The sequence below is a fragment of the Drosophila subpulchrella genome, chromosome X, assembly GCF_014743375.2.
Source record: "Drosophila subpulchrella strain 33 F10 #4 breed RU33 chromosome X, RU_Dsub_v1.1 Primary Assembly, whole genome shotgun sequence".
Lineage (NCBI taxonomy): Eukaryota > Metazoa > Arthropoda > Insecta > Diptera > Drosophilidae > Drosophila > Drosophila subpulchrella.
Genome location: NC_050613.1, coordinates 28,488,824 through 28,510,394, shown reverse-complemented (window position 1 = coordinate 28,510,394; position 21,571 = coordinate 28,488,824). Strand labels below are relative to the sequence as shown.

Below are 21,571 nucleotides of genomic sequence, written 5' to 3'. Positions count from 1 at the left end.
TGGAGATCAATTCCTATTGGTCAGTAGGGGGAGGGGAAATATGGTAAGGGCGGCCATTTTGAAAATAACGGTCCTCTAAGTAAAATCATAGTAACCAGCTGACACTTGCTAAGATTTCTGTTTGCCTGGTGTCTGAGACCGATAAATCCAGCATTTTGACTGAAAAAACGTAACGAAGCCCTTCAACATGTTGAAGAAAATCGACGATTTATTAATTTCAAGCACCAGGCGAACATAAACGTTTAGCAGGTGGAGAAACGATCAGCTGTTATGTTAAATCGAAGCTAATTAGAGATGCCCTCGTGGCTGCTTCCGTTCCGCATATCGTGACAAGCTCGTGACAAGGTCGTGACAAGAACGTGACAAGCCCGTACAAGCTTGTGACAGCTTGTGACATGGACATGGTTGCTCATCTCTGATCTGGGCTTGGCTCTCAACTAACGGATCCTTCCCATGGTGATCAATTCCTATTGGTCAGTAGGGGGAGGGGAAATATGGTAAGGGCGGCCATCTTGAAAATAAACAGCTGTTTAAGTTTACTTTTGGCTACCAGCTGTCACTTGCTATATTTTCTGTTTGCCTGGTTTCTGAGACCAATAAATTCATCACTTTGGCAGAAAATATGTTACGAATCCTTTCAATTTGTTGAAGCAAACTAGCTATTTTTCAATTTCAAGCACCAGGCGAACAGGAAAATTCGTAGGTGGTCAACGATTTGTTTTTAAGGCCTCACTAGAGGTGTGCCACTTCCAAATATGTAAGGCCTTTTGGGGACGACCAAGCGAAAGCTCACCTCTAGTCGACTTATACTAAACTAACGGTTTCCTTCCAGTAAGAAAATGTTAGCGCCCAGCACTCACTTGCTACGGATTATGTTGGCCTGGTGCCAAAGATCAAGAAATAAGCCGTGAAACTCGCAAGTGCAGATCCATTTTGTCGGGAAAATTCATTTTAAGTTCCTGAAGCGCCTAGATGTAGGCAACGAAAACATTGGCAATCTCTGCATTTAATGTGTTCGTATTTTGGCGAAACAGGGTCAGAATAAGGAATGCCATACCTCGTTGAGCTCGTAATTAAATTCCCAATCGATTGGCATTCAAACCTGGAAACTTTAATTTTTGACCGATTTTCGCAAAAATAGACGATGTTACCCCTTATGAAAAATGTGAAATTTAGTCAAAAAATAAATTTCCCAGAATGTGATGGGGATCGGAAGCCTAGGCTGTTAGCTGCTCAAAACAGTCGGTCTTTCAGCAGTGCGCCTTCTTTTGACCAAGTTACGACTGATAAACTGCAAAAAATAATGGTATTTTTGTCTCAAATCCTTCTACCTATTTTTTGACCCAAACAAACTAGGCTTTTTGGCAATCATTTTGCGAAATAAAGTCGGAACAGGGAATGCCATACCTCGTTGAGCTCGTAATTAAATTCCCAATCGATTGGCGTTCAAACCCGGAAACTTTAATTTTTCACCGATTTTCGCAAAAATAGACGATGTTACCCCTTATGAAAAATGTGAAATTTAGTCAAAAAATAAATTTCCCGGAATGTGATGGGGATCGGAAGCCTAGGTTGTTAGCTGTTCAAAACAGTCGGTCTTTTAGCTGTGCGCCTCGTTTTGACCAAGTTGCGACTGAAAAACTGCAAAAATAATGGTATTTTTGTATGAAATCCTTTCTATTTTTTGACCCAAGCAAACTAGGTTTTTTGGCAATCATTTTGCGAATTAAGGTCGGAAAAGAGAATGTCATACCTCGATGAGCAGGTAATTAAATTCCCAATCGATTAGCATTCAAACCCGGAAACTTTAATTTTGGACCGATTTTTGCAAAAATAGACGATGTTACCCCTTATGAAAAACGTGAAATTTAGTCAAAAAATAAATTCTCTGGAATGTGTTAGGGACCGGTAGCCTACGTTGTTAGCTGTTCAAAACAGTCGGTCTTTCAGCTGTGCGCCTTGTTTTGATCAAGTTACGACTGAAAAACTGCAAAAATTATGGTGTTTTTGTCTGAAATCCTTCTACCTATTTTTTGACCCAAGCAAACTATGTTTTTTGGCCATCATTTTGCAAAACAGGGTCGGAATTGGGAATATCATACCTCGTTGAGCTCGTAATCAAATTCCCAATCGATTGGCATTCAAGCCCGGAAACTTTAATTTTTGACATATTTTCGCAAAAATAGACGATGTTACCCCTTATGAAAAATGTAAAATTTAGTCAAAAAATAAATTTTCCGGAATGTGATGGGGATCGGAAGCCTAGGTTGTTAGCTGCTCGAAACAGTTAGTCTTTTTGCTGTGCGCCTTGTTTTAACCAAGTTACGACTGAAAAACTGCAAAAAATAATGGTATTTTTGTCTGAAATCCTACTACCAATTTTTGACCCTTAAAACAACGTATTTTGGAAATCATTTTGCGAAATAAGGTCGGAATATCGAATGCCACACATCGGTTAGCTCGTAACAAAATTTCCAGTCAATTCGCGTTGAAACCTGGTAAATTTAAAATTTGAACACTTTTCGCAAAAAAACGTGATTCATGTGAATAAAAACACCAAATATTTTCTTTTATATAGTTTCTATTGTTTATTTCTCATTATAGGTTTACAGCTTACACGTTTTCTGATCGTTTTGGAAAGCACTTTCTCCGTTTGCTCATTTTGATTTTCCTCGGCAAAGATTTTTGTCCTGCTTTATTCTGATCCCGTTGATGTTTTTATATACGCTGCTATCTTTTCTGCTTGTTTGTTGTATACGAATTTATTAATCTTAAGTTTATATTTGATTCGCTAAAAACTCATTTTAAAAAAGTATTTTGTTTTCTTGTGTTTTCATTTGCTTTCGATTTTGTTCTGCATAATATTTAATTTGTTGTTAGGCCGTTGGTTAGCAATGATAATCGTAATAATAATATGCAAGTAAATTGTTCAAGTTGGATATTATTGAGTGGTTAGATAAGTAGTTCTTGTCGTAAACATTTTCAATATGCTGTGAAAAATATACAATACAAACACATCAATTTTCAAACCACACAAAAGTCGATAAATAATCGTTTATCGTTAATTGTTCATTGTGTCTTCTTGTTTCTTGCTAGGAATCACAGTGTTGTGCAAATTACCTTTATTAGTTTCGAAAATTGTTTGCATGGGATGTCTGTTTGCTGTTTAGTGTGTAAATGTTTATGATTCTGTAAATGTTAATGTAAAATAGAACCCGACACGGCAGTGCAGTTGTTGTTGTTGTTGTTGTTGTGGCTCCCTTGCTATCGCTATCGATAGTGCTTCCTCTGGCTCTGTCATCGAAGACAAACGATTATTTCGATAATTCCACTGATGAACACTTTAGTTTTTTTTTGTTTTCATACAAATACGACAAAAGAGGAAATATTAGTTTAGTTAAATCGTTTTACGTTTGCCTTTTCGGGTTTTCACATTGTTTTTGACTATTTTTAGTTTTTATTTGGGGAAATCACAATATCTATGCAGAATCTTATACATCTCTCTATATGTTTTGTATATATATATATATCGCTTTGTCGTGAACATTAGATTTAGATCGTTGTCTCCTATACTGTAAATATATATCATATATCCATATATATATACGTTTGCATAGCAAGTTTTGTTTGTATTGATTTATGTAGTTCTTTTGTCTTTTGTCTTTGTTTGCTGTACTTGCAAGTCCTTGCATGTCCTTTCTGATCTAGTTTCCGTTTCCGTTTCCGTTTCGGTTTCCTACTCCCCTCCGCTCTACTTTCTCCTTGTATATCTGTTATATCAATCGTTGGGATATGCGTGGTGCAGGTGATTTGTGTGTGGATCTGTTGTCTCCCAATTGTGGTGTGGGTTCGGTTTTCGGGGAGGTCTGGGTGTTGGGTAGTGGGAGTCGATTCGATTCGATTGAAAACTATGCTGAAGCCGGGGATTATAGTTCGTTACAAGTAGCTAATTGAAAAAACAACAACAGAACGCAGTGCACAAAATATGAGTCATCAAATTACACGCCTCTCCCTTTTTTTATGTTTTTAAATCTAAGCAAAAATTTGACTAAGCAACCCTGTATGTTCGTTTAAGACCAAATTATCATAAGCTTATATATCCACCTAACGTACTTAATATACTGCCTAATTCGCAAATAAAACTAAACCGATTTAAGTTAACGTCTCAATAAACGGAGTCCGGTGCGGGTGTGATTGTGGTTTTCCGGTTTCGATTAAAGCGCAAATACTAATTAGTAGATATATTCGGATCGAGTTTCTTACAAAGCTCTTAGCATTTCTTCTCTCAAAGCGGCAAAGATTTTCAAAAACTAAAATTGTGTGTTTTTTTCATGTTTTTCATTTTATTTGTTGAATTGTGTTGGTTTCTTTAGATTCTAATGCCACTTTGTGTGTTTTTAGTTAAAAAAAAATTATGAATACATTGTTATTATTACAGATATCTGGATTATATCTGTATAAGTAGAAACCAGAGACTCAAATTGCATCTCGGGGGTTTTAACATTTTCATTAAATAATACATACATTTAGGGGAGTACTGTGTGGAACAATTATAGCTGCATATTTTATAATAGGTTACAATGCCCGACTCGTTCAAGTGGGTCATCAACTAATTTGTTAATTAACTAATTTGCTTTACTTAAAGAATTAATGGACAAAATGAAAGGATTCTGTTTAAACACTATACGCGAAAAATTGCATTAGACTATGGACGAAAATCGGAACTTATACGATACATATATACGAATTGCCGACGAAGGGAATACATCTGCCGGTTTTAGCTTCCCTTGATTTCTTGACCTGGCGTTGGAAAATCTGCTCTGCCCTTGAAGTCTTTGATTGTGGCGAAAAGTACTCGAGGTCAAGTTGAAAATTTGACTTGCTGCTAATTGAACACATCGATATTTGGTTAGTATAGCAGTTCTGTATAATTGATTGCAAAATAGTCAGGGCATTTTCTTCGCAATTCAGTCAATCATTGGTCGAAACTGCCCGATGGTTCGTTCTTATTTGGTTTTTGTACATTTTGAACAGATCTTAGTTTAGATTAGCCTGGAATGGATATATCGTGCATACCTGTTGCTAGGCCTCCACATTCCCTCTCGATCCTTCGGTTCGCAATTTGCTCACTTTGGTTTACAAAACCATCTAGACAATAATCCTCGTGCCACTAATAACTAAAAGGTATTTTAGTACAAAAAAAAGTATTACACAAACAGGCATCATCGTTAATTGTTCTTCTCAATCGCCATACATATTTTAACGTTTACATTCATTTTTTGTTTTTGTTGGCGTTTTTAAGCTACTACACAAGTTTTTGTTTGGTTTTTGAAAAGGCATTCAACTGTGTGCTAGAATATTTGTATAAGCCAAAAGAAGCAAAATTATATGCTTTAAATTCATGCGAGTTTTTCTTCACTTTACAATTGTTTTGTTTTTCTTTTATATAATTATAATTTGGTTTCCTTTTTTGCAGACACTTAAAGCAGTTTTCGTTTTACACATAGAATTACACAAAGTTTTTTTTGGTTTTTTTTCGGTTTAGGGGGCTTTTCAATCGTTTTTTGAAGAAAATCAGAAGAACAAGGGGCAAATGATGAATAATCCCAGCCACGCCTCTTAGACGTAGGTGGCCACGGCTCCGGCTGCAGCTCCTCCGTTGCTGGCAGAGGCGCCTCCTGCTCCGACTGCTGCCCCTCCGGACGAAGATCCCGATGTTCCGGCTGCTGCCGATGCCGATCCGGCTCCCGATCCGCCGGCTGTGGGCGCCGCCTGGTGCGCCGCAGCGGAGTTGTTCAGCGGCTGTGGACTGACCGGCGGCTGAAGCTTCCCGGGGACGTACTGGCCAATGAAAGAGCCATCCTCGGTGAATTGTCCTGGGGTGAGAAGATAATAATAAGATCATTTCTGTTATTTCCGCAGTTTCTATAGTTGTTACGGTGAAAGTATGGTTTAAGTTCTTCAACTTTTCATATCATTATTTGGGGTTTTTTTTAAATTATTAAGAGTGCCACAGAAATCCCTCTTCTTTCATTTAATTTTATTATTTATAGAGATTGCAGTGGCTTTCCTAAGGCATTATGATAAAATTAAAAATCATTAAAATATCGATATAAACTGGTGCAAAATGATATGTAAAAGTTATAAAAAACAACATAAAACTGTGTTTTCTCTTGGTTAGTAATCATATTTATATTCGTAACCACAACCAACACCAGTGGAATTTTTTATTTTATTTGCGTTTTTATATTATTATCATTCATTGTTAATTTAGTTAATTTTTGTCGTCGCGATTTTTTTAAGGATCAGGGTGGAGGCTGCAGGGAGTTTGTTAAACTAAAACTACTTTGGCAAGCAAACTACAAATACGAATATGTAAATAAACAATAAATACTTTAAAATTAACTCAACTTTACCTTGCAAGTTTTTCAGCTCAAAGTGAAGATTAGCCAAAAAAATAAACCTAAATTCAATGGAAAGCTTACTATGACATGCACGCATATTTAAATATAATTCCAAAGTCTACACAATTGTCGGTGTTTATTATTCGGTTTTCTTTATTTCAATTGATTTTCTTTCTAATTTAATATGCGAAAGTACATCAACATATGTAAAAAAAAATTATATTTTCATATAATCATGATGTTCTCTTCACTCATTCTTTAAAATTAAATACACTGAAAAAATAGACTTCTTTTTGTTGCTGTTCCCGGAAAACTAGGAAAACAAACAGAAACACTGTTTCACTGTCCAAAATCAAAGCAAAATTATTAAAAGTCATTACACAAACTAAAAAAATAAAATAAAGAAATAAAAACAAAATACACACAATAGGCTTAAATAAAGTAGTAAACATGTAAGCTACAAGGGTTTCATTTCGATTTACGGCCAATCTAAAACAGAGATTTTACATTCGAGTGTGGCTTTTTTTATAAAAAAAAATTAAAATATAACTTATTTACGCTTCATATTTATAAATATATATGCATTACAAGTAAAATAGGGAAGAGAGCGGGACAGAGATATACAGAGTGCCGGGCGACAGAGTGGGACAGGTATACATGTGCGCAATATAGAGATTTCAAAAGCGAGCTTCATTTTCCTCATGGTTTCTTAAATTTTTAACAAAAAATTACACGTAGCAGCTGCCCGACGAAGTCCAGAAAACTGAATGAATTTTTTTCAGTGCTTCACATGCATTTTCTTCTTCGATTACTACTTCTTCCGATGAAGACTTGTATTTTGTTAATAGCCTTTTTGCTGCATCCTCGTTGTTGTTATTTTTGTTGCTGTTGTGTTGTTCATGTTGTTTGGCAGTATTGATTTGCATTTGTTGCCTTAACGTATTTTAAAATTTTAATAGCTATATATAAAACCTTTAATTTTATATATACTTTAAATTACTCGTGGTTTTTGCACTTAGTCAAATACAAAAATTAGTTGATACCCATCAGTTGGGTAGTATTTCTTTAATGGGGTCCCATTCGTTTTTCTTTTTCTGCTGTGATGGTGTTTGGTCTTGTTGGTTTTTGGGGTAAGGGCTCGGTTTCGATATGTTTTGAGTTGCTGTTGCGGTGCGCTGCTTACTAATTAAATCAAAGTCCTTTGCGTCCATATTGGCCAATAAAGGATCCATCTTCGTTCATGCCTGGTTATTGGTTGGCGTTGTCGATTTATATTGTATGTTTTTTAAAATTGGTTTACGTGTTTAGAAAAAAGAAAAAATGATACAAATATAATATAAATAATATATAGTGCAGTTACAAATAATAATAATAAGTAATATGAAACATATAAACAAAGAACACATAACAAGGAACACAAAATATGTAAATTGTCTGAAGTTAATTTTTCGTATCGGCGATCAAAAAAACGTGCGCAGAAAAAACCGATTTCCATCGATATTTTCGATATTTTTGTACCACTTATGGAGAGCAAATGAATGAGGACATTTTTTTAAGAGAGTGGTTAGTAATGAAAGAGAACGAACAGTCAACGTCGTGCAGAGATCAATAAATCTATCAAAAGAGAACAAAAGCGCAGGGGCTCTCTTCGGTTGCCTGGAAGGAGTTGGGCAGAGCCTTGAACGTCATGCAGCATCTTGGAAGCGGCAAAAAACTGAGAGAGTACGACACTAACAGCTCCGATCAAAAGTTTAGCACTCAGGAAAAACAAATATAAACATTAGGTCCTTGCTCGCACACTTAAGTAGGCTAGACCTAGGTGAGCAACAAATATATATTGTAAGACTGGTCTTAAAGTATCCTTACATATTACTCATACGACAGGTATGCCAGAATATTGTCAACAAAAGAAACATTCTTCTATTTCTAGCCTTGTCAACTAATTGCTTTCGTTGGAATAATTGTTAAAGTAGGAAGAGCATAAAAACATATATTTGGTTTAAATCTAAGTCAGCAATGTTAAAATAAACTTTTAGTCGAGGCATCAGTATTTTGAAGCCAACATGTTCTAAGTTTAATCATTTTCCTCTTGGTCGAAAGATGAAATGTTTACAATTAGAGATACTAAAGATCTATGTTAATTTGAAAACAAATTTTTTTTCACTATAAATAACTATAAATAAAAAAAAATAAATATTTCATAAGTGCTATTCAAATGACCATCGCTGTATTGGCATTAAGCTCTCGTTGAAGCGAAAAGGAAACAGGACAGGCAGCTAAACGAATAAAGGAAGAGAGCTACCTGACTGATTGGATAACAACAACGTCGGACAGTGGGGGTGGGGGGAGAGAAATGGAAAAAGGAGCTTTCTTTCTCTCTCCTTCATAGTCCCACACTCTCATTTAGGCTTTGCGGTGCTCCGCATCCGCCATGCACAGTTCGTAGGAGGGCGGGGCGGCCGCGGGGTTGGAGATGGAGTTGGAAGTGGGAGATGGAGATGGAGAGGGCGAGGAGAGCGATTCGATCAATGGAACGGTTGACGCCGACGTCGACGGCGACTGAGGCTGCGAAGGACTTTGCTGTTGTTGATTCTGCAGTTGCAGCTGTTGTTGTTGTTGCTGCTGTTGGGCGGACGTCGACTTGCTGCGGGCAGCGGCAGCGGCGCGAGCAGCGGCAGTGGCCACAGCTGATCATTATCCATTAAAATTTATCCATTTTTCATTTTCACATCCCAATCGTCAAAACACCAAAAACAAAACGTGGCAAAAGAAATCAAGAGAGTGAAAAACAACCAAAGAGAGACAACAAAAAAAAACAAACATAATGTGGTGGGGTGGGGTGCTATGTTTAACCCAAGAAAGGACACCTCTTTCTGATAACCCCAAAAACGGCAGCGCAGCGTCTTAACCTAATAAAATTATATTCCAGATTCTCTCCTCTTAATCCTGTACTCTAAAGTTCACCATGCTTCTAAATAATATTTTGGGAGCTTATCTAAGATCAAAAACTATACAAAAATACATGAAAATAAAAACGTTTTATCTAATGTTACCAATGCAGTGAGGACCAAATTAAAACATTCCAAACGCAGCGTTACCGTTTTTAAGGATAATCAGATAATAGAGGGGAAGGGGCACTAGACAACGCGTATGATATATGGATCGCTGGTTCGATATATATGTATTATTATTATATAATTGGAAAGGACTCTAACCTGTGTCACCATCCCCGTATTCGGCCATCGAATCGGTGTCGCTCTCCACGCCAGGTTTGTTCGCTGAATTTACGGATTGGCGACCAGCGCTCTTGTTATCCAACCTGTAATTAAAAACACATAAATCAGTTTGTTATCGAGCATAAAAGCGATTATGAATTTTCGATAGGTTTAAATGCTGCGTTTTTACTTTACACAAGATGGATAAATACGAAAGTTTTCTAAGGACACGGTTAGGTCAAAGAACCTCAAAAATATTGGCTATTGTATGAACTGATTTTTAATGTAATGACTATTCCTATCATGTTCTGATTAATGTTTTCTGATAACATCATGGGAGATTAGATACTTTTTGGACTTACGGTTGCGAGTACTCGTGGAAGCCGCCCTCTTCGGGATAATCGCGCCGGCCGTTGGCCAGCTCCCGATCGTGGACATCGTACTTGCCGCCCCGGTTGCGCCGGATGATGCAGATGATGATGAACAGGATGATGATGAAGGCCAGGGCCAGCATCATGCCTATGAACCATCCGGCATTGGCCACCGCCTCGTTGGCCACCTTTATCGGTCCCTCAACGGTGTTCGTGTCGATCTCCTGCGCGGCACTCGGCGTGTTGAAGTGCCCATCCACGGAGACGACGCGGAACTCGTAGGCGGTCTCTGGATCCAGACCGCTGACTACCTGGTAGTCCAAGTTATTCTCGTGTTCTGTATTCACCCACGTCTCTACGCCCTTGATCCTGGATTACACAATAAAGGTTTTGGTTAGCCCAAAGTCCATGGGATACAGAATCATAGTATCATCTCACCTGTACTGTGTGAAGAAGTGAGTGCCTGGATGACCCTCGGTACTTGGTAACCAGTTAACGCGGAATTTGGCCAGTCCATTATCGGAGGGCAGTTGTTCCCAGGAGAAAGAGGGCGTGGCCGGAGCCACACTGATGGCGTCATTCAGCGTCTTCTTCTCGATATAGTGTCTGCGAGAGGTACAAGATATAGATATATATTGTATTATATTAGATAAGATAGTTATAAACACTTACTCGGATCCCTCGCCCATTTTCGTGGTGGCGGTGATGGAGATGCGGTACTTGGTGTTGGGCTTCAGGGCTGCCATCTTCATGCGCGTGACCCTGGGATCGGTGACGTGGGGTTCGTACTCACGGCGTGGCTCCACATGGCTCTCATGGACCTCTTCGAAGTAGATCTTGTAGCCGGTGAGCTTGCCATTGGGATACAGCGGCTTCTTCCAGTGCAGCATGAAGGCCGAGGAGCCCAGGGGATAGGCGTCCAATCCCTGGACCGGCGACGGCACACCCTCGGGCGTATCGAAATCGATGACCGCGCTCGGCGGGCCATTGAATCGCCCATTGTAGGCCAGAATGCGGGCATAGTTCTTCGAATCGGGCTTGAACTGGGTAACCAGAGCATTGTGGGTATCGCCCTTCACATGTATCTCCCTCAAACCCTCCTCGCCCTCGTTCTCCGTCCAGGTCTGGATCTTGTAGCCCTTGAAGTGTCCCCTCACCGACTCCTCGCTCACCGGCGTCCAGGCCATGTAGCCACTGGTCGAGGATGTGATCTGTCGCATCGTAAAGTTGGTTGGCGCGTCCAGGGGACGATCCTCCCCGGAGTAGCCAACCACCTCCTCGGCGGCCACATTGGACTCGCCCTTGTCGTTGATGGCCACCACCTTGATCAGGTACTTGACGAACGTCGGCTGATCGGCGATCACAATGTTGTTCTGTCGCCAGTCGAAGATGTTGTTGTTCTCCCACGAGGCGGCCGGGATGTCGCGCTTCCAACTAACGTAGTAGTGGAAATTGGGGGCATTGTGCTCGATTTCCGGCATGGGTGTCCACGAGATGACCAGGTTGTTGGGCTCGGTGCCCTGGCCGACGACATTGTCGGGATTCTTGAACGGCACATCCGGCTGGGTAGTGCAACTCTCGCTGTGCGGCGATGGCGGCGAGGGTCCGATCTTGTTGAAGGCAATCACGCGGAACGTGTAGTTGGCCCATGGTGACATCTGGACGACGAACGAGGAGTCCGTGTTGGGCACCTTCTCGTAGGCCGCATCCCAGGAGGCAGGCGTGAAGGAGGTGTTGAACTGGATGGTGTAGTGGAGGATGGGCGAACGGTTGTCGCCCTGGGGCTCCCATTGAATCTCCGCCTTGTCGGCCTGGCAGGTGATGCCCGTCAGCCGGGGGGCATTCGGCACATCCTGAACGATCAAGTTCGCCCTGGCCGTCGCCTCATCCAATTTCGTCCGGGCCACACACGTGTACTCGCCCGAATCCAGCTCCATGGTCTTGGCAATCGTCAGGGAATTATCGTTGGTCTTCACGAACCTCGGCTGGGCCTCAAAGTCAATCGACTGGCCGTCCTTCCACCAATCGATCTCGATCTCCAGCGTATCGTCGTGGGCCTCGTTGCAGCGGAATGTGGCCGATTGTCCGGCGGCCACCTCGTAGTTCTGCGGCTCCTGGGTGATCCGCGTGTGTTCCATGACCGACAGCGAACCGTCCGCCTGGATCTCACCGAACTTGTTCTGCGCATAGCATGTGTATTTTCCGGCATCCGAGAAGGTTACATCCTGGATCTCCAGATCACCGTTCGCCTGGACATTGTAGCGACCGCCGGTCAGCCAGTTGCTGGCCCTCAGCCACTTGACCAGCGGCTTGGGGGATCCCTTCACCCGACACTTGATGGTCACATTCCGGCCATCCACACTGGAAACGGCCGATGGCGGCACCTCGATGGTTGGCGGCTCAGCCTGGACATTCAAATAGACATCCTTGTACACATAGCCCAGGGAGTTGGTGGCGTTGCACCCATAGTTGCCGGTATCGCCCTTGACCAGGTTCACGATGCGGATGGTGTTGTCGGTCACGGTTCGTCGGGGATTCGGGGGCGTCTGCTCGATCGGCTTGCCATTGTGTATCCAACTGATCTTGGGCTCTGGGACACCGGCGGCGCGGCACTCAAAGACCACCTCCTCATCCTCGGCGGCGGTCTGGAAGTCGGGTTCCTTGGTGAAGTACGGCACGGAGTTGACATTCAGGATGATCGAGAACGACTGGGCGTTGCCCACGCCGTTGGAAACGTCGCAGGTGTAGGTGCCGGCATCATCGAAGTTCGTCTGCCGGATGACCAGCGATTTGCCGTAGTGTCCCTGGGTGATGCGGTCGCTCCACTGTATCCGCTGCCCGTTCTTGCTCCAAACGGTCTGCGGCAGCGGCGTTCCACCGTAGATGCAAAACAGTTCCATGCGCTTGCCGCGAAGGGCCAAGGATTGGCGACGGGAGACATATTGACGCACAGGAGGGTGCTTGTTCTGGGAGGCACTCACACCCATCGACTTGACGTCGAGGAGCACCTTGTTGCCAATCTTGTATTCACTGCGGAACACCGAGGTGGCCGAGCAGGCGTAGTAGAAGTCCAAGCTGGCATCCTCGCGGGTGATGTTCGAGAACCACAGATTGCCCTCCGGATCGAGGGTCATGCGGGAGTTGTTGATCGACTTGATGCTGCCGTCGATGGACTCCTGGATCATCCAGTTGACGGTGGGGCTGGGGAAGCCGTCGGGTGCCGCGCACTTGAGCATGAAGGGCTCGCCCTCCACGGCCTCCAGGGTCTTGGCCGCCTCGTCCTTGAAGGCGTTCAGCTCCGCCTTGCGCACATACACCGAGTTCGAGGTGGCCGTGCCGAACTCGTTGGACGCGAAGCACTGGTAGTGGCCGCGATCCTCGTCCTTGGGCACGGTGATCACCAGGGTTCCGCGACCCGGCTGTCGCAGCATCCGGTCGTCGTACGCCTGCCAGTCGAACTTCTTGCCATTCTTGATCCAACTGTATCTGTTGGGCGGTAAAATGAGGTAGAAGGGTGTTAGCAAATGGATTTTTACTCTTGAATCAAAAGGATGGTTCCGTAAATTGTGCAAAGGATGGTTCTCTAAATTGTGCAAATTATTTCTCTAAAGGATCAGTCATAAAAAAAGTAAAATAAGAAATAAATAAAATTGGGACAATTCTTATCGTGTTCTTAGGTTTTTCATATCAATTCAGTTTTTATAATTTTAATTGTAGCATTATAAACATACTGAGCCTTATACCTAGGATATTATTTTATTGATATACTAAAAAATTAAACAAATTTAATAATAATAATGAATTAATAAAAGAAATATTCTAAAACATCTTGGTTTAAATGTTTTTTGTTTGACAACTTTTATGGATATTACAATAAGTAAAACCCTCAAGATAGGGCTAACAATAGTTGTCTATATAAAGTAGTTTAGCCACACTGAATTCCACAATGTGCTTACAATAAATCATTCAATCGCCGAGCATGAAATAGTAAATTATTTTTGCTTAATTTCACTTGCTTTGAGATACATTTACCAGTGGCCCGTGGGGTTATCTAATTCCTTTAATTGTTTTAGTGGACATAATCCCCATATCCCCCGTCGTTTTTCCGTATTTCCTCACTGGCAATCGACTCATTAAGATCGAGACACTCTAACAAGTTAATTTCCACATTTAATTTCGCTTAATCAACATTTCTCGAGGCGGCGGAGAGCAAAGAAGAAAATTAAGACAGTTTTTATGCACAAATTATGACAACTTGTTTAATTTCCAATTGCGAAAAATGTTGATTGAAGTGTGTGGAAAGGGGAGGGCAGGGGCGGGGTTGGGGCGGTTACTAGGGGGGTGGCAGATTTTTGCTTGTTTCGTGTCTCAAGTAATTGCAATCAAGCCGCAAAAGGAAGTCAACGAGCTGAGCCCATTTTTTGCTGGTTATATTATTCAAGTTTGTATCTCATCTGGCATCTTTTAGTTTCTGTTTGTAACTGTTACTATGCCAGAGATTATAGATATATATTTATAGGACAAATAAATTTCTAAAGGAAGGGGAATTTTTTGTTTTTACAGCCACTATCTGATCCTCATTTTGTAATCAATTTTAATTTTTCAAGATTTAACTACTAATTTTACCGCAACTGTGAATAGTTGTGCAATTTAGTACATATAAAACTCAAAAGCTCGAGTCAATTATGCTGGACAAGCCGCTCTGCTTGAGCTTGTTAAGCACATTTTTTATTATATCTTTTTCTTAGCCTGTCATACTTTACATAGCATTTTTTCCAAAGTATCCCCACACTTTTCAGCTCTTTTCATCGGTCTTGACGACGGGTCATGCAATAGGTCAATCATTTGAATTGTTTTTAAGTGTTGTAAGTTGAACTGTGAAGAGAACTCTGGGGAATTTGGAGTGGTGAGTGGGTTTGTTGAACTGCAGTGCAGAGCTAGCGAGTTAACAGATTTCATGGGATGCAGGCAAGTCAAGAGCATGGATTTTAATTGGGCACTCCTCTAGTTTTCGAGGCTTTAATTTAGTTACTCGCTTTAATAAAAAAAAACAGCGTGTTAATTTGTGTCAATGAAAAGTGAATTGTAACTCCTGGGCCAACCCTTTTTCCGGGTCAAAAAGTCCACCAAAATGAGACAGCACACACCAGGATTTCCCTATCAGACCACGTGTATCGAAAGTGGGAAAGGGAACGCCCTGTGAACGGTTACCAATGACACATTAAGGCAGGCCACCCCTGAACTATGCACCCAAGCGGGTCAATAAATTGCCAGCCAAATGGCAGACCGAAAGGAGTAGCAGGATGCAAGGATACCAGGATACCAGAATAGTGGCCTAGGCAGTCAAGCGTTAAAGCACCACGTCTGTCGCCATCGCTCGACACCATCAAAACTTTACCCACACCTTTCACCTTTTTTCCCCGCTTTGCCAGCCAGCGAAACGGTCACCTGAAACGGTTGCCAAAGACAACAACTAAATGGCCAGACAACAGCTGCTCGGCCACGCCCCCACCACCGTTCCGCCCTTCGCGACGCCCACATAGTCACGCCCCCAGGAATTCGACGATTTGCAAGTTGAACGATTTGTACATTTATTCTTATGACTTTTTTACACGGTATCGCTACCTTTAAGGGGTATGCAGGTTTTTCGAAACCTACCTATCTTAGCTCAGGTAAAATAATAATAATTACTTTTCTAAAATTTATAATATGAAAAGTTATTGTAATTTTTTTGAAATGTATTAATTATAAATGATATGATATGATACTTTGAATAAATAATGCTATCATAAATAATTGAAACCAGACGGACCATCGATCCACTCTCGAAACCCAAATCCCAAGTCTTATATCTTCGCATTTATTGGTTAAATTATAAATAATTACTAAATGACTACGTTTTTAAAACTCAAGCCACCAATTTTATATGTAGACTAGGGTTTTCCAAGCAGCTTAACCTGCATTTTTATTTTACTTTCAGGTCGGTTTTCTTTTTCAAGCAGCTGTTCGCAAAGATACTTTATCTCACTCCTTTTCCCAGCTCGACTCCACTTAACCCCAAAGTGCACTGATAGTTTTAGGGTTGACTTGGCTTCACTTAACTTCACCGCCCCCTTTTGCCAGTGCAGTCACCCCCGCCCCCTGCTGTCTTTTCTCTGGGTCCGCCTCTGCCTTTGCCAGCCCTTCATGGCGATAGAAATCTGGAGGGAAAATGCCCAAGAAGTGCCAGGATATGGCTGTTGATGACTCATCAGCCAGGCTAAAACTGCTTTGCATAAATGTGGGTGGGGAGAAGGGGGTGAGGGGTGTGTGTGTGTGTGTTTTGGGAGTAGGGTGGGGGGTGGGGGTTTGGCGGTTGAGCTCCATTTCTGCATTATATTGGGGTTGCAAAATAACAAAATGCCGTAGCATACTTTTTTGCGCGCTCAGCGACGAAGGAAAGTGGACACAGCGAGGGCAGATATATATGTATATGCACATGTATCTATAACCCAGTTATATATATATACCTAGCAGACATACACATGAGAGCACTTCACTAGGAGCTTAGCCGAACATTATTATAATAAATAACTCTATCAATTTATTTCGAATTTATTTATATAAAATAACTAATTGTTTAAATATTTATTCGGTATACTTTTGATATTTTATCTGATGTAACTTTGTTATAATATTTATTGCTTAAGTATTTATTTGTTATTTTATCTGTTATTTATTTTAAATAATATTTCATATAACTTAGGGATTTTGACCCCAAGCTCTATTACTGTGACCTCAATTGTGTTTTTTTTAGAAGCCAGAAGTAAAGAAAAGGAGCCAGGCCAAAACCGCTTTTAGCCAAAGAGAAAAGCTCTCAAAGAGGGGGAAAACGTGGCAAAAGGGGGGCGGGACAGACGACGAGACAGTGGCCGGAAAGGGGGGTCAGACCAAAGTTAAACAAAGGGACCCAAGGAGGGGCCAAAATGAGTATTAGGTCTAGGAAAGCCGCATCCTGCACTTAGCCGCAAATAATTATACCCTGAGTAGCATCAACAGGTTGGAGGCGGCTTTTTTATTAGCCATCAAAAAATATTGATCTAACAAAATGAGCAAACACCCCAACTACGAAAATATACCATTAAGACATCGGATAAGCCATGGAGTTGTGGCCTAATAAGCTGGGTTTAAAACATTCCAAATAATAGAACATTTGATGAAAATACTATACAATATTTATACCTCATCAGCTATGGATTTCGCATAATTAGTTTGCACCTTCCTACAATTGCATGCATTTATTTAAGTACATACATTTTTGATGGCTCTTGGGGGAATTTCGCTTAAAACATTTAAATTAGTTAGCCATTTCTTGTATTTCATTACCCAAATTAGTCACGTTTTCCACAGTCCCAAGAGTCTTTAGGGTACATTGCCTTTTCGCTTGGACTTCATTCGGAATTAATTCCGTGAATTTTGTAGGCGGCGGTGGCCAAATGGCGAAAAACTTTAAATGGCCTCCGGGTTTTTTGTTTTTTTTTTTGTTTTAGAGGGGGTTGCAAGTAGAGGAGCTGCCGACAAGGGTTGGCCCAAGGACCGTTCATTTTTTCTTTGACCCGCTTGTAGAAAACAGCAGAAAGCTCTTTCGGCTAATACCAAATAGTGAAATCCAACAGTTCGCAAGAAATTGGGCGTTTTTGCCCAACGTCGGCGTTTTTGTTGACATTTTGTGCGTGTCAGACTTGCAATGATACCGGAAAAGAGTACAGTAGCGCTTCTGGAACTTGAACAAACATAAAAACTCGCATGTACCAAGTGTCAGCCCTCGGATATTGAATTGTACCTTAAGAATTTTATAGGTGGTCCTTTGAAAACCCTATCTTTTTGGGGGTATTACCTGTGTTTCGTTAAAAAAAAAAGTAGGGCGGAAGTAGGAAAAGCGGAAGCGTCTCCAAGGTATCAACATACTATAACAACAATACGAAACACGAAAATAGGACATTCGGCAATCTGAAACGGGGTAACCACCGCGCATTAATGGCCGACCAACATGCAAACACTACAATGTTTTTATAGTTCGATGGAAGGCCCGAAAAAGGAGCAGCAGGAAAATGCAAAAGAGGTGGGCGGCGGAGGGGGAGCAGGTGACACACGACCTGTGACCTGTGACCCCTGGCCTGGCAACAGTTGATGGATGGGCCCAAAGGAGCGAGCAAGTACAAAAATTAGGTGTGACAACGACCCCGAGGGAAAAGAAACAACCCAACAAACTGAGGAAAATCTCGTGGGTCCTGTGACCCACCCTAATAATGTCCACTCTAATAATGCTAACTAAATCATTCCTCTTTTGTATGACAAATTAGGTAACTCCACGAAAAAATTAAATACTCCCCATGCGAAATCCGGATATTTTGCAATTTTGTTAATTAACTATACCCGTTACTCGTAGAATAGAAGGGTATAATATGTTCGTCGGTAAGTATGTAACAGGTAATGTATATACATTCTTGATCATATCCAGCTTTTTTTCAAGTTGTAAAAACTACACAGTGAAAATTCTGACGTACTCATCTGAGTTGAAAATGTTCTTAAAAATAGAACGACATTTTTAAGTTGAAAAAGGTTTTTATTTTGCTCGAATCAAGTACATTGTATGTACAAATAAACTATTAGTTCAGTTCTTAGTGTATACTTATCAAATAGTTGTTAAATAAACCCAATTTAACTTTTCTCCTCTCACCATTTCGTTCTTATATTGATACCAAAATGTACTTAAACGGTTTTTAAGAACGAATGTTCTCAATTCAAGAACAATGTTCTTAGATAGTTTTCTCTGTGTACTTAAAAAAACAGACTAAACTAGAGCAAAGAAATATGTAAGTTTAAAACATTCTGATATCATGTAAGTGCAAACTTTTCGTGCTCATTTTGCTTTTCTTGTGCTTTTGATCAAGCAAAAGATTGAGACAAAAAAAACAAGGAATGACATTGCCGTGACCTTCTGTTGGTTGCCCAATCTGTTCTGTCCATCAGCCGAAAATTACAGCAAGTGAAATAAAGTAAAGTTACAACAGACACGCAGTAGCATTGAAGATTAACATTGGAAGACTGAAACCGACTGAATCACCGGAACATTGGGGCAATCATCAGGCCAGAGAGTCGGACGAAATTAGCTGGTGGCGATCGGAAGCAATTTTTCAGTTCTGTTTCATTTCGTCGAGGTTGCTCAAGTTCAAGTGGACTCCCTATTTATTATTATTCCGCCCTCGCAATTCCCACTGACTTGATTTTACTCATCGTATCAACGATGTCAAAAGTCAGCTATGAGTCTTTCAATGCGTTTTCAATTGCAATTACAGCACATTAAGAGCTCTAAAGGGTGACTAGATATACACAGAGAAAATTGAATACAGTATGACTATATTTTGGGATTACAACTTTCAATCGTTGTGAATTTTGGGATGTGAGTAAGTAATGTCATAATATAAGTGCATACCAAAAATAAATAATATTACTTGCAAAATAGGCGACTTTATTTATACTCTATGATACGTTTTCTCTAAGTTCTCCTGTTGTATTGATTCGCAAAGCGAACAAGAGAAGCGAAGGGAGGCACAAAACCAGATAGAAAAGGATTAGGCGGGAGCAACAAACGCTTTTAGCTAAAACAAACAGCAAAAGAGTTGCCACGTGCCGTTCTCAGAAAGGGGGTCTTCTGTCCAAAGGGGGCTTTGATGGCCAGGAGTTCGGAACGGGGGAGACGGGGAACGGGGCAGGACGATGACTCATCCAGCCAGGCATAACTCCACTGACTGAATTGAATGAAAGTGCAGCCACCAAAGGGGGGCTAGCAATGTATATAGGGAATGGTGGCACACCAAAGTTTGTACTTAACATCTGACATGAAAAACAACACGAGGCTCAAAGCTCCTAGTACAGTGGAAATACATTAGATCATATTATATATCGGAAAAAAAAAGATCAAACAATATGTTACCAACAGAAAATATTTTGCAAAGGAAAGGTACAAGTTTGTCCTACTTTAAAATAAATAATTTTTGGAATACCAAAACATATCCCTACTGTTCGATACCACTGTGCAGGAGGAGAGAAAAGGAATTGGTGAAGGGGATTCCCCTTGAAGGGTTGCACCCGCATTCCAATGCACACACACATACTTGAATCGACTGAATGGAGTTCCTTCCTCCTGAAGTTGGTTTTTTTATGTTGCAGCAGGATGCCGCAACATCTAGTGAGGGAATGAGTTTGAGTAGACGTCTAACGACTTGCAAATATTGTCTGTATGTTGTACATATTTAAAAAGCCGTTTTTGGTTTTACGAGCTATAAAAGATGATGACGGTGGTGCGGATTGTGTGGGAATTTGGGAGGAGGCCTAAAACTTTCTGTTTAAGAAGGCGGGGGAGTTTTCCCTGTGGAAAGTTGAACCAGCAAAGGTTTTGAGTTTCGGGTTTAGAGAAATACTTTGAATATTTCTTTACTAACTTAGAGTACACACAAAATACCATGGCTAATTTTCCATAAAAATATGACTAATCCTAAAGCATAGGGGTCAAATGCCTAGCATATGTACAATGTACATACAATACATATATGCGTGTTAGCCAGTTAACTACTATTTAAGCCCCCAAATTTCGATAGCAACAACGTATTACGCCCAAGGGGCATCCCCCAAATACACACATGCTATCCCTTTTGCACACAAATCGATGGCTACCTTTTTGTTGGCAAAGGAAATGTGCACTGAAAAAAGGCTCTATAGGCAAATTAAATACATATTCAAAAAGTGCTTATATAATATTTGGAATTTCTGATGTACAGTACAGTTCTCAAATAATATTTTTCTTGTCAATATTTAATATGGAATAATATTACCTTCTTTTGCATGATTTTCCCCTGTGTGTCTCTTGTTTGTTTTGTTAGGATACCTCTGTTTTTGACAGCGAAATCAATAAACCAAAACATTTTGTTATTCCAGCGGAAGAAATTCGTGTGCGAAAAGAAGAAAGATAAAAACAACGGGGACAGACGGCTGAGGAAGACACCTGTGGACACAGGCGGCAAACACCTGAACCGGAAGTGGCGAGGTCTAAAAATATGTTGATATAATTTTGGGTTTCCATATATTTAAATATCCAACGTTAGTGCAACGTCATTAAAGTCACGGAGTCCAAGGAGGAAACAGAAACCCAGAAACCACTCATTCCGTTCGTAATTGTTAGTTGGGTAATGTTTTTTTGTTTTTCCCCTTCTTTGGGTCGGTTCCACCGTATAAAACCATAAAAGGGTTAAAGAGCGCTCGAGCCACCGTTAGAAGTCGTCGGCAGAAGAACACAAGAAGGCCGGAGTGGGGAATCGTGATTATGAATGCAATACGCAACGTGAGAAACTTTGGGGAAAAAGCTACAGAACTTAGTTCTTAACTTGGTTTTTACTCCAGTTCAATCTTTGGCCGGAGATCTGAGTGCAAGTTTTTATGATTTATACCATCGTGAGGGGAATTTCGACTGCAAAATAATGCCGAAATGGAGCAGATCTCAAGATCTGCCGAATTACTCAAGCAGTTTTACGTATGACAGATT

General features: G+C 40.9%; 1 protein-coding gene across 4 annotated transcripts in view; it reads right to left on the bottom strand.

Moving 5' to 3' along the window:
- Nucleotides 1-4,319: 4,319 nt before the first annotated feature.
- LOC119557095 (neuroglian) overlaps nt 4,320-21,571 on the bottom strand; it is a 38,971-nt gene continuing 21,719 nt past the window's right edge. For 2 of the 4 annotated variants that reach the window (XR_005220037.1, XR_005220038.1), the window contains exons 4-9: nt 10,663-13,476; nt 10,429-10,596; nt 9,982-10,359; nt 9,620-9,723; nt 8,707-9,091; nt 6,531-7,648 (exon numbers count right to left, since the gene is read on the bottom strand). Coding sequence is in view for 2 of the 4 variants with exons in the window: in XM_037869657.1 (XP_037725585.1) it covers nt 5,620-5,876; nt 9,620-9,723; nt 9,982-10,359; nt 10,429-10,596; nt 10,663-13,476 (3,721 nt within the window). In the remaining 2 variants the exon portion in view is untranslated. Of the gene's footprint in view, nt 5,877-6,530; nt 7,649-8,706; nt 9,092-9,619; nt 9,724-9,981; nt 10,360-10,428; nt 10,597-10,662; nt 13,477-21,571 lie in introns of those variants that run through there. The other 2 variants (XM_037869657.1, XM_037869658.1) reach the window with 2 other exon arrangements.